This window comes from Dermacentor variabilis, chromosome 1 (assembly GCF_050947875.1).
Source record: "Dermacentor variabilis isolate Ectoservices chromosome 1, ASM5094787v1, whole genome shotgun sequence".
Taxonomy (NCBI): Eukaryota; Metazoa; Arthropoda; class Arachnida; order Ixodida; family Ixodidae; genus Dermacentor; species Dermacentor variabilis.
In genome coordinates this window covers 250,149,194-250,163,053 of record NC_134568.1, presented here as the reverse complement: position 1 = coordinate 250,163,053, position 13,860 = coordinate 250,149,194, and the positions used below count along the sequence as shown (strand labels likewise).

The 13,860-nt window shown below is 40.1% G+C and overlaps 1 protein-coding gene across 4 annotated transcripts in view; it reads left to right on the top strand.

The window, feature by feature from the left end:
• LOC142560777 (carbonic anhydrase 1-like) overlaps positions 1-13,860 on the top strand; it is a 123,803-nt gene that overhangs the window by 94,644 nt on the left and 15,299 nt on the right. For 3 of the 4 annotated variants that reach the window (XM_075673117.1, XM_075673136.1, XM_075673111.1), the window contains 5 exons: positions 1,033-1,230; positions 8,398-8,430; positions 8,605-8,723; positions 10,645-10,740; positions 12,660-12,774. In XM_075673117.1, coding sequence (XP_075529232.1) covers positions 1,033-1,230; positions 8,398-8,430; positions 8,605-8,723; positions 10,645-10,740; positions 12,660-12,774 — 561 coding nt within the window. The remainder of the gene's footprint in view (positions 1-1,032; positions 1,231-8,397; positions 8,431-8,604; positions 8,724-10,644; positions 10,741-12,659; positions 12,775-13,860) is intronic. The other variant, XM_075673125.1, reaches the window with a different exon arrangement.

The following is a 13,860-nucleotide window of genomic DNA, read 5'->3' as shown; positions in this document are numbered from 1 at the left end:
AGGCACTGCACGTGATGCTGAGGCAACAGCTGGTACGCATTTTGACACAAAAGCAGTACACATACGACCTCTCTGCTGATGGGGACCATGGCATATCCAACAAGGGCGTGTGGGCTTCTGGTTGAATTTTCAGCTCTTTTCACAGCCTCCGTTGGTGTAATACTTTACAGACATGATCATCACAACATGATCTACATACTGCTTGGTTGCCTGTTTGCTGCAATGCCCAAACCTTGTGAAGGGACCCTTTAAAGTTTATTATTACTGAAAGGAGGTCTAAAATTTCAGCATTGAAACATGGGCCATCAACTGAACCTATTGAAGGTTAACTGAAAGATCATTGCAAATTAGCTAAATAGGCAGAATGCATAAAAATATACTGCCTGTCTCAGACCTTCTTGCTTTTGTGGCTGCAATTTGCTGCTGAACTTGATGTTGTAGGTTCCGTTTCTGTTCTTGGTGGCTGCATTCCAATTTGGGCTGAAATGCAATAGTGTTAGTTATACTGATATTTCAGTGCATCTAAAGGAATCTCGAATAGCCAAAATAAATGCTGAGCCATCAATTACTCCATCATGTGCTTGTTATTGCCCTGCAGCTTGCTATCTTTGTTGCATCGTGGTGTATACCTAATTGCTCCAGCGAAAAAAAAAAAGTATCTTGTAAGAGCACAGTCAGATGCTTCTGTGTACCTACTGATAGCAAATATGTTTTTTGCTTGCTTGCTTGCTTGTTTACTGGGATAAAATTATTCAGCAGTTGCTATCAGAGTGCCACTCCTCTGATTCTCTAGGCAGCCTTCCATCCATGTACTTGGCCAGCAAAGTAAATTTGCAGGCTTGTAATTAGCTTATTTGAAAGTAGTTTTATTTGCTTCTATTAGAAATATTACTAAATTTTGTTCATTGAATATAGTGAATGGAATTTGCAGTGCCCAGTAACTTCGTCCCACTAGGATTCAGTTTATGCAGTCTTGGTGCATATTAGCAGGCATTTCTTCTCCGCTGATGACTCTCAATCTCTTATCTGCAGGTCCTTCAAATTGGGCCAAGAGGTTCCCCAAGGCAGCCGGTGAAAAGCAGTCACCCATTGATATCTTGTGTAGTGAGGTGCAGCAGGATCCATTCTTGACAGAGAACCCATTGCGATGGACCTACAATGGCCTCCGATGCACTAGCCTGCTCAACACTGGCTCCGGATGGCGTGTGGATGTTTCTTCACCAGGACCTAGTTGGTTACCTTTGAGTATACTATGGAGTGGTTTGAACATTGTTGCAATAAGCATTAGAAAATACAGCTTAACAGAAATCTTGAGTATGCTAGGCAAGTTTTTGCCAGTGCATGCTGGCCTACAGGCTTTGCTTGCGAGTCAGTGTAGTGGGCATTGGGCTTGTGCTAGGAAAAATGAAAACTCCAGCTGTACAGTTTTTCTTTCAGCGTGATAGTGTGGTTGAAGCAAGGTGAGAAAAACCATTGTATGACTGCTTATATCAACAGCAGCATCACAGTTTTGCCATAATGGGAAGCACATTTATTTATTTATTTATTTATTTATTTATTTTATTAATTTTATTGTACCATCAAGACCGAAGTATTTCAGAGGGGAGCGGGTAAAAAACATACACATTAGTGAATAACAAGGCATCAAAAAGTGGCTAAGGAATAGAGCAAAATTGATTAGTTATTTGTATCCGAGAGCGATGATGCTTGATATGGCCGAACGAAACTTTGAGTTGTCCTTGATTGCAACAACTGTGCCGGGAAGGTGGTTCCATTCCTGAGAGGTCCTAGGAATAAATGATTCGTGACAGGCTCTGGTGTGGCATTGAATTATGCCAACCTTATGGCTATGATCAATGCGAGAGGAAATGTAGGCAGGAGATGATATAAGATTATCGCACAGGTAGGAATTGTGGAAATATAGCTTGTGAAATAAATCAAGGCAAATGCACTTACGTCAGGCTGAGAGTGGAGTTTTTTATGGAAGTTACTTTTGATGTGTGTCTATAATTGCTATAAATCAAACGCGCGGCATTGTTTTGGATTAGTTCAAGTGAATGAATAAGGGTTTCGAGGTGCGGGTCCTAGATGGCTGAGGCGTACTCCATTTTACTCCTAATAAGCATATTGTAGAAGATTAACTTTAATGAAGTAGGAGCAGAAGAAAAATTTCAGCGAATATAGCCTAGCATGCGGTTAGTATTGTTAATTACCTTATCGATGTGTACTGACCAGGAAAGTGACGAGGTTATGTGGACACCTAGGTATTTGTAGGAGGTTACGGCTTCTAGGGGAGTCTCATTAAGGTAATCGTTTGGCAGAGGAATATTGCTGTGAGTTACGCACGTACATTTACATTTAGTTACGTTAATTTGCATTAACCGTACATCACACCAGTTAGAGATGGCGTTAATATCATCTTGTAGGAATTTGTTATCAGATTTGTCTAAGATTTCCTGGAGGATAACACAGTCATTTGCGAAAAGGTAAATGTTAGAAAAAGCATCATTGGGTAAATGGTTAATGTAAATTAGGAAAAGAAGAGGGCCTATAACTGATCGCTGAGGCACACTAGAGTCTACGGTATTAAATGGGGACATATGGTTATTTGACACAATGTACTGTGACCGATTAAGGAGAAAATGTTCAAGCCATGCAAACAGGTTAGGATCAAGACTAAGTTTACTAAGTTTAAATAGGAGCAATTTATGACACACTTTGTCGAAGGCCTTAGCGAAATCAAAGAAAACACAGTCTGCGAATGAACCTTTGTCGAGAATAAGATGACGGCTGTGAGTAAAAGAAAGTTGAGTTTCGCAAGACAAGTTTTTTCGGAAACCATGTTGTGCTTTTGTGAAAAATTAATTATTGTCTAAGTGCATTGTTAAATGTGAATAAAAAATATGCTCAAGAACCTTGCAAGGAATGCTGGTGAGGGAAATGGAACGGTAGTTGAGGGGCGAATTTTTCCTGCCGGACTTGTGAAGTGGGACCACCTTCCCGACGTTCCAATCTGCAGGGAGGTGATGGGTGCCTAAAGATTGCTAAAAACTTATTGAAAGTAGAACAGATGAATAAACAACAGTACATGTACTTTTCAGAAATTTCGCGCTAATCAAATCAGCACCAGGACATGATGACAACTTCAGACCTTTAGTTACATTTTCAACCCCAAGAGGTTCAATGATAATAACGTCCATAGCTAGGTAATTGCAACCCTCAAGAGTTGGAAGCACAGGGTCAGTACATACAACAAAGTTGTTACAGAATACAGAATTAAGGACATGGGGACATACATCATCGGGTACCGGTGAACCACTGGAATCAATCAGTGTGACCGAATTATCTTTCAAAACTTTTTGGGTCATTCGCAAGCATTGTGGGCAAAGTGTGTACTTGGAATGCCTTTTTGGCAGGTTTTATAGCCTCTGTGTAGGTATTGTTTGCTTCCATATAAGCATCCCATTTTGATGCCAGTGCACTTTTATTCGCTATTCGATACGGTCGTCTTTTGTTTTGTTTTTCCGGTCGGAAAGCCTTTTTAACTTGGAGTTGAACCAGGGCTTTTTAACATTGCGTGATATTACACTTGACGGAATAAACTTATCGATGAGCTCATGTATATTAATTTTGAAGGCGATCCAGTTCTCATCAACCGTGCAATCATCAAATTGGCTTAGGAAAGGATCAAGAAAGTTAGCTAGCTCAATATTAATAGCGTCAAAATTTGCCCTATCATAGTGATAAATTACTTTTTTTCAACAACTGGTTTTAATACGGGACATTATGTTGAACGAAAGACCCAGGTGATCGCTTAAATGCAATGCTCTGCGCTGACAAGCGCAGAGCATACAATGCGCAATAACAATTGTGTCTGCAAAGTATTACATCGCTACACGCCGCGGAAAGATCTGAAATTTCAAACCGAATGCTGTTTTCCCGTCTCGGAGCCGCCGCGCTCCAAGCTGGAGAATGACATACACGTGCTAGTGCACCTACGTACACATGTTCACGCTGTGAGGTCACTCATAGTGACACATGACTTCGAGAATTATTCAAACCAACATCTGTTATTTGTGTAATATGTCGAATTCAAGCTTAGAGAAATAATAAAACACACAAGTTGAATATCTGAAGTCGAACTTCATGCACTCGTGTGCGCAGACAGTGAAACTATGTCATTTTCTACCGTGTTCCAGCGCAGCATCATGCTTTGTGATCCGCTTGTGTCTGCCTCAGTATTCGTGTAGCACAGACTTATACTGATAGTCAGGTGCCCTTGTGCACAGCGCTCAAAATCGTGTGCTGCGCGAAACGAGACAATCGCAACAGCTCGCACGCGACGCTGTCAGCGGAAGTGCTGCGCTCGTGACATATGCATCACGCGATCCTCGAGGTCTGGTATGGGAGAACGCAGGGAAGTAATTTCGCTTCCGGAGGCTAGACAGGGCAAGTGGAGAGAGCATCTATGTTTGTGGTTAAGCTCACCTCCTGAAATCATGGGTTCGCGACACTGAAATATTTCTATCTCGGCTATTCGTGAACAGATTTTTTCTTAATTTGCGGCAGAATTCTCCCTAGAGAACATGTAACAACTTCCAGCATATAACCAAAATTTGCAATGGGGCCTGGTGAGGGGCCCTTTAAGCCTGGTAAGCATGAGGCATTGGTAACTATGTCAGAATGAGAGCATAAAATTAAGTCAAGAAGTTTAGCAGCGCTGACTGAGATCCTAGTTGGTTCCAATACTAATTGTGTTAGGGAAAATAAAAAGCAGAGATAAAGAAAGTCATTACGTCATGAAGAAAATGGATAACAGCCCGGAGGATCAGTAGTCCAGCATATGTTGGGAAAGTTGAAATCCCCTACTAATATGATGGGGTTTGAAAGATGCTGCAAAGTAAGTGTGTTAAGCACATCGTGAAGCTCAGCAGTGAAAGTGGATGGATAAAAGGGAGTGTGGTAGCAAACAACGATCGTAATTTTACAGTGACCAATATTAATGCAAGCTCACACAATTTCCAGGTTACAGTGGATGTGGACGTGATGACACTGCAGGGACTTTGAAATAGAGAGTAGTACACCTCCGCCTTGGCGAGCACTGCAGTCGCAATAGAAGATACAAAATATAGACAAATCAAAGATTTCACAATCTTGCACATGATGTTGTAGCCACATTTCCATTAATGCAATAATACAAGCATCACAGCTATCGATGAGCGAGTCAAGTGGCTTGCGCTTGTGAAACACACTTCTAGCATTAGCAACAAGCACAGAGGCTTGTGCTGTTAAAGATATGCCATTGCCCCTCGCGCGTTCCTATGTAGTAGGGTGATGACACAGATTGTCAGGTATGCTTGCGTGATCTGGAACACCACTTTTGATGATGATGGTTCTTTTTCTGTGTTCTGTTGTGAAAAAGACTGTGTGGCCTTTGCTTGGCAAACATTGTGTCTATACGTGAAAGCAACAGAATCGCACAGCAATGCTTCTACTTTCACAATGTGTATTCATGCATCACACATGTCAGTGACCTGTGCTGGAAATGACACATGTCATTTTCAGCACTGCATTTGCAATGGTGCCACTTATAATGATAACCAGTTATGTCATGGGCTCTGGCTACTACATTGAGCATTAATGTGGCATAAAATCAGCTTGGGGTTGTATGAGTATGGTAATTGGACTTGCCAACTTGCCCAGTGTTATATGGACCGTACTGGGAAGAAGACAAAGGAAAGCTTTGTGGTTATGCTCTTCCATACTGATGTCAAAATGTGGCACTATATCACTAGTACCTATGTTGCAAATTCACCTTTATTATATCTTGAAAGATTATGCCTTCTGATCACTGGTACGTAGCAAAATAATTATACAGACTATGCATGCAAATTATTAGGCACTAAATAGTGTTCCTGTATATGCCTCTATTAGGAGCAGAGTTGCACAGAAGTCTGCCATCTTAATATTCCCTGCCACATGACAAAGTTGCTTCTTGGGCCTGCAGGAGCCAGGCTAAGGGCTGCTACAAGAATCTGCAGCACTTTGTTCTCTATTCTTACTACTTTAATAGGACACATAATGCTTATTTGATTGCACAGATCAAGTCTGTTACATTTACAGTAGTATTTATCATAATTTATGCATTTCTATTTTGAAGACAGCTTAAGCCACAGAAGCAATTTGGCACATGGGATTTCCTGCCAATACATGGTGCCTTTGCCCTTTGTTCTATGAGAATCCTGGGGTCTCATTTGGCTGTGTCTCCCTGTTGTTTATGTTGTATATTACGGTGTATTTTGGGCTATTGCCCTTTGTTCTATGAGAATCCTGGGGTCTCATTTGGTTGTGTCTCCCTGTTGTTTATGTTGTATATTACGGTGTATTTTGGGCTATTTTCAGTGGAGCACCAAGTACCATCGTTAAGCGGAATGTTAGATAAAGCATGCTCCTAATGGCCATCTCTGTCCTGAATTTCAGCACAGGCAGGGCAAGGCCTCAGAGAAATATTTATGTTTCTGTGATGAGTAGCAACACGGTGCATATGTAGTTCTGGATTGGCACAGGAGAGCGGTGGCGATGATTCTACAGCTAGAATAATGTTGCAAACAGGCAAAAGTGCACAGCATGAGTAAATGCGACAAGCAGCAAACTGGAAGTGCTGGTGTTGCCAGTAGCACTGAATCCAGTGCGTCATAGATTTTGTGGATGCTGAGTCAACTTTTTGTGTTTCATGTGATGGTTATTTGTGAATGGCAGTGCTTTGAGCTGTGCGTGGAAAGCATATGTGCAACTCTGTTCTCTTTGGGAGCATACACAGAAACAGTATAGGAAAAAGTGAAAGCAAGCCGATAATTTAGTCATAAAACCAACCATTCTTGCCATTAACACATGCCATACAGGTAGTCTGCTTAGATAATAGGTATAATTTGAACTAAATAAATTTATGCTACATCAAGAGGATGGTGAGGAACCAGCGAAAAGCCCACGAGAAGGCTTGACAAAGATTGGGGCCCCCAACCAAAGACACTTGTTCTTGATATGCACAAATACATTCAGAGCACTGTGGCAGGAACAGTGAAAACACAACTGAAACCAACCCAGACACAGGTAAAGTACCATTGAAATTATTCAACGGCATCAACAACAGTGTTTTTGGAATAAAGCAAGTAAAACTAACACATAAATTGTAGAGATTCACTTTGCATTCTAACGTTGACAATTCCCGACTATTCTATACTGTGTATACTTAGTGTATAGCAGTTTCTGATTACTGAAACTACATTATTTATTGTTCTACTGTTTACTGCAACTACTTAATGCAAATGTGTTAATGCAAATCCTCACCTTCGGCTACGATAAAATGCATGAAGGATACATGGGAATGTACGATAGGCCATACTGTCAGGAAAAGATGTTTACAGTTCACGAGAGTGGCAAAAGGACAGTTAAAGGGCGCATCACAAGGTCTGGGCAGTGCAAACAAACAAACCTGGCACATGAATCACATAGTGCACATGACGGCCACGTATGCAAAGTATTGCGGCTATGTATGTTGCAAAAACAGCTAAAAATTCAAATGAAAGTTTGCATACGCACCATTTTTCTAGGTGCTAACTGTCTTCTCACCTGCAGAGACAACCTATCACATCACAATCCTTCTGCAATATCAGAGATAACAACATGGTGCAGTACACAAATAGTCAGCAATAGCATAAACAACATGGGTATTCCCATGAGACACAGAATATGCAATACTGCCATCAGAAATGCACCACACAGCAAGAAAATGAGAGAAATAAAAGATGGGGCTTGTGATGCACTATATGTGATATGAGCTCTTGACTTCCATATGGGAGGAAATCGAGAAGGATGTGTCGCTCCCATTTCCTTGACCAGTCTCTGCTGCAGGAAAGAGCTTTCATCCTTGCACTATTCTCTCGCAACATTTTGTTTGCTGCTATCTCCATTATTACTCGGCCTGTTTGAGAAATCCTTATTGTAAAACACTTTTTTTGGAATGCTTTAGAGCTTCCAGTGTATCAAAAGTTTTTTTGACAGAACTTGTTGAGGAGTTTGTCGGTCTTGTGAGAGGACCACAACATACGAATTTCCGACTGCGTGCCCAGGTGGCTCCAGGGCATCTAGATTCATTGACAATTGCCATGGTATGTGGCTTTTGTCTGAACTTATGCATACATGCAAGTACTTCATGCTTTTCTATTGTAGGCTATGACCTACATGTACAAAATAAGGTGTGCTCATTTGGGTGAAATAGCAACTTGACTGGTGGGTGTTTTCCTTATAGTACCACACACTTCATATTCTTTGTAGTTCTTCATTCACACACAGGTAACTACATCTCATTGTTATGCACCAAACATTTTTCTACTTCAGGAAATCAGAGACCAATTAGTCCACTTAGACTGAGTAAGTACACAGAAGTTATTGCTTTTTATTGCTTTCATTGTGTAGTTTCTGTCTCAAGCAGTGTTCCATTCACTGTAAGTGACTTTTTGGTATCTATTGTTGTGCCTTTCTTTGCGAGTATATTTTATGTACAAGCGTGTGAAATATAGTTTACATTATAGCTTTAAATTTCAGACCTTCGTGGAGGACCTCTTCATCACAACTATCAGATGGTGCAGTTCCACAGTCACTGGGGCACCTGCAGTGAGACTGGCAGTGAGCACACCATTGATGGAGAACACTACGCAGGCGAGGTAGGTGTCTGTCTGTTAACATTCGTGGCAAATTGACAGACTGCACTTACTTGATTCAAACATTCCCTCAATTGCAATGTGCACCTGATTTCTCATGGCCAGGAAAGAAAAATGCCATGCCCTCAATTGTAATCTACACCTCGGTTTTCATACTTAGCAAAATGCAATTCCCTTGGTTGTTGCCTCACCAAATATACATGGTAAGAGAGAAAAATAGCGATTTGTTTTCACTTGGAAAAAGAACATTTTAAACTCTGAGGTCACTGGAGGTGCAATCAGACACCAGCTATAGGTGGCGTCCTATGATTACAACCTTCCAGAGCTTGCAAGAATTTCTGGCACCCGCAGTATGGCAGAGCGCAGCTGTCTATTGATATTGGAGGGTGGGATTTGAACACCTCTTATGGCAGTTTCAGTTTTCTACTCTATTCGGACCTGCATGTCATATTTTAGTGAATTTATTGGGAAAAGGAAAGTGTGTTAGAATTGATTAAGTATGGCATATGTGCTGCATGACGCATATTTACATACATTCTAAAAACTTCTGCTACAGATTTGAATGTACAGCCTAGCGGCACATAAAAGCTCCTAGATGAGGCAACTGAACTAGCGATAATTGGCTTCTTCTGGGTCTAATAATGTCAAAGAATGTTAAGATGACTGAAAGAAAGTATAAGGTTTTTGAGTCTAATGGTTTTTCTGGGTATTGTTAGTACCTATAGGTAATGGATACAGGAGGCGAAATACATGCGAGAGCTTAGAAGGGTGTGCGTGCATGTGTGTGCACGTGTGTGCATGCGCATGTGTGTGCATGCGCATGTGTATGGAAAGCTTAGAAAATCACGTACACAAAATTCACGCAAAATTGCCACCCGACTGGCCACTCGTGGCGCTTTGCGTGTATTCACAGGCTTCTTTCATGCTCAGAAAAACACTTTATGTAGCACACATTGAGCAACAGAAAGCTGTATCGGGAGTTTTTCATGTCGCGCTCTACAATTTTCTCATTGGCACTTTTCGTCTAATTATAATATTTGAGAAGTTCATTAATTTATTAAGGCTAATTATGGAATTAGGTAGAATGAAAAAAGTAATTTGAGTATCTCCAAGCAACGGCAAACATTATCTTGGTTCTGTCCAGCTACTTGGCATTCGCATATTTTTAAACTCTGGCTAAAGTTAGCTAGGACACCTGTATATCTCGGCTGATATTGTACAATTTATTTACAGTGATAACAATCGTATTTCTGGCTTCTATAAATTTATATGTTATAATAACTAGTTTGTTTATTTTGTTATCTGTATGCATTCTACTTTCAGGCAGAACAAAGTAATGCAGTCATAAAATTTCGCTTAGTGCAATTCTCCAAGTTTTAATTGCTTTGTTCCAGGAGTATAGCAAGGAATTTGTAGTGCCTACCAACTTAAGCCTGCTGGTTCAACCCTTGTAAAATTCACTCACTCCCTTCTCCATTCTTCTTTCTCCCCTAGAGTGAGGCACATTTCATCAGCTCGTCATTTTTTGCGCTGATAATATGTACGAAGATTTTCAGCGTATTCTCCTCGATATGAGTCTTTACTTGTTCTCTTATGTTCGCTTTTTCTTGTTGCTCAAATAAACACCCAATCCTTCAGAAAAGTTCTCCCATTTCTGCATATTTCTTTGAATTGAGTCTCCACCTGTCAGCTTGTTCTCCTTGTGTGTGGGGGGGGGGTAAGTGGGTGGGTGGGCTGTGCTTTAAATGTGGCAGCATGATCTGCCGATTGAAGATATCAAGAGGAATATCACCGTTACATTGTTCAAAGTATTTTAGCAGTATGAAAGAAATACTTCACTCAGTTGAATTTTGTCGAATAGTATAATATAAGCACTTACAGGCAGATTTTTCTAATTGCACAGCCCTTTGTTTGTTTCACGCAGCTGCATCTGGTGCACTACAATGTTGACATGTATAGCAGGGCATCAGAAGCTGCTTGTTCTGACAAGGGGTTGACTGTGCTGGCTGTTTTCTTCAAGGTAAGCATTTTGACGGGTGTTTACATTGTAGAAAAAAAATTGATTCGTCATACTTCTTTCACAAAATTACATTAAAACGTCCTCTGTTGTGCGAAGCTGGACTCAAACCATAACATATTGCTACTGGAAGCCACCTGCACTTTCTATATCTTTCTTAAAAAGTAGATAATTATGTTATGGACCTTAAACCCCCTGGGGAACACTGGCCTGAAGGGCGTGCATCAAGCTATGTTCATGAAATTGCTTAGTGCCTTCATTCTTTCAAGCAGGCCATCTCTAGTGCCTGATCAACCATAACAATATTATCTTTTTGTTCAACTTCATTTTCCTTTGCCTAATATTTCTATATTTCAGTTAAAACCACAGTTAACTTTTCCTATGCTTTCTCCGGCTTCTTTTTTGTCGGCTTCATATGGTTGTAGCAAACCATAAATTGAGCCCCTCGGTTCACCTTTTTCTCGGGAAATATTCATACCATTTGTGCTAAATCATTGTTTGCTATATCCTAACGCCTACTGTGTGCCGTAGTACTTGGAAAATAAAAACAAGTATTATTACTGTATTTCTTAATAGTGTTTTGTGCTACTTTAAGAATTTGGATAGCTGGAAATGCAGCTGCATTTGACAGTGGACTAGTCCACTGTCACTCTTTAGACTTAAAGCATAGCATTTCTGACCTGCAGAAATTTGAGGAAGGTCCTTTGAAGCAAAAGCTGTTAAATGCATAAAGGTGGCAGAGTTTAACACACTTGAGGTAGTATTTACCAGTGCACATTGTGTGCTGACTGCTCATTTAAAAAAAAAAGGGAAAAGAAAGGGTTTTTAAGTTTGTAATATTAACAATTGTATTTTACATGTAGCATGTCAAGTTAATAGATAAAAATGCTGAAGTGTCTGCATTCCTCCTTTAATGTTCTAAGCCATACTGTCTTCTTTGATAAAGGCCAGTTTTGCTTTTGAGTGAGATGCACACAGGTTCATATTGAAGGAACTTGCCGAAGCCCCATATCAAAAGGTACACAGATACAAAAAATAAGATTTTCTCTGCATTGCACACCCTCCACCAAAATTTAAATATTTTTCAGTGCCCTTCCTAAAAGTTCAACACCACCACTGCCCTATCACAGAAAAATAAAGGTCAATTGTCCATTGCCTACAACAGCAGACTTGCCTTTACTTTTTTGTGATAGGCATGTACATTACATGCATACATAAATACATTGTGACAGTCTTTTTTTCTCAGGAAAATTACTTTGCAACTAGGTAGTTTTGCTATGTATACAGTGCTTCGTTAAAATAATTTTGTAGTGATGTTAGTCCTGGTAGTTCTAGCAGTATAGTTTCTAGTAATGCTAGTATCTGCTACAGGCATTGTTCTGGTACTTGCATGCTATACCATTAAAGTTAAAACAGACCTTTGGGCGAGTTGGTAAGACATATTCGAAACAGAACAGTGCGGTTTTCGCGGGGACAAGCAGGGAGAAACGACACGGACGAGCGCCGTTTTCTTGCAACTGAAGTTTATTGCTTGGAACGAAGAACAGTGGTCTGCGCTCGTCCGTGTCGTTTCTCCCTGCTTGTCCCCATGAAAACCGCGCTGTTCTGTTTCGAATATACCATAAAGTGTTGTAGCATCGCTGCATTTTGCCAAACCAAATCCGTTGACTTTATTTCTGTTTGCTCACTTAGCTTAGGCTGGCGTTGTTCTCTCTAGAAATAGCTAAGTGTACTTTTGACATGCTCAGAATTAATGGTCTTTTAATCTGTTGCTACGCCATTTATTCTATTTTCCTAAAATATGTAAGCAACTCTGACCTCAGGATCAGACCCATGGTTTTGCAGTACATTAGGCCTTCAATGTGTTATGTCTGCATGGGCATGAGTAACTGTTCCTTTCATCATTGACTAATTCATTGCAGGAAGGAAAGCAACACGAAGAGTTGAAAAAGATCACTGACTGTATGTCAAAAGTAATTTACAAGGGAATGAAATGCCCGCTGGACCAAGATATTGACATCAACTCATTGATTCCTGGTAAGAAAAGGTTGCATTTAGTAACAGTGTATAAGCAATTATGATGTTTGCCTTAAAAAGAACAAAATAAGGATAAAGTGAGGAACAATGAAATGAAGGTATCAAAATTGACTTTAAGTTATGTATATATCAACCAATCAATTTAATTATTCTAGTTTTTACTGGAAGGTCTGTACTGTACTTGAATCTACTGTTGTAAGGAATGTTCTGATCTTTTGAATAGCAGATCAAAGGTATTTGGGTAAATACTCAATAATGTTTGAAATAATTTTGGTTGGAATTCACGTTTCAGCAATACTAGTATAAAGCATCCTTAATCCTCATTGAATAACAGGCAGAGAAGGTGGCCCATATATTGTATGTTGTACTCCAGATGGTTTTACATGTGCTACTACAATACACTGGGTGTTGGAGAGTCTGCACTAGTCTGCTAATGATGGTCCAAAACCTAAAGTGAGCCCAAACAGCTTAAGAAGTTGAACTGCGTAAACATTGTCATGCTGCTGCTAAAAAACATTGTTGCACCACCACCACTAGAAGTGAACAAATAGTGAGAACAAAAGTTCTAAGCAAGACAACAATGGGAGCATGCTTTCACCACTGCCATAACCAAGGCAAGAAAATAATGCCACCAAAAACATTGCAGTATTAAATGTGCCATACTTCATCAACAGATGCAACTACATCAACATTTGATGTAAGATTTCAAGCATCGCTTAATACGTGCATCTGGAACTGTGTCTTGGTATTTCAACAGTCACAAAGTGCACAAAGTGTCTTAAGTGCTGCAAAAACACGACCGTTGACATAAACAGCCGGACAGGTGATATACAAGTGGAATACACATGAAGTGAATATCTTAAAACATTTAATCTCATGCATTGTGCAACCAAATATGGGAAGCGTTAACATAGATTCCCACATGGTGTGGGATCTGTGTAAATTTTCTTATGCACACAATCATAGTTACTGAAACATTGAGAAAAAATTACTGAACCAAAAGTAGCGCAAAGCTATAAAGGAAACCCATATACAGTACACTCCGCTTAAACGGAACTCTAAGGGACAGAAAAATGTGGTCCGTTT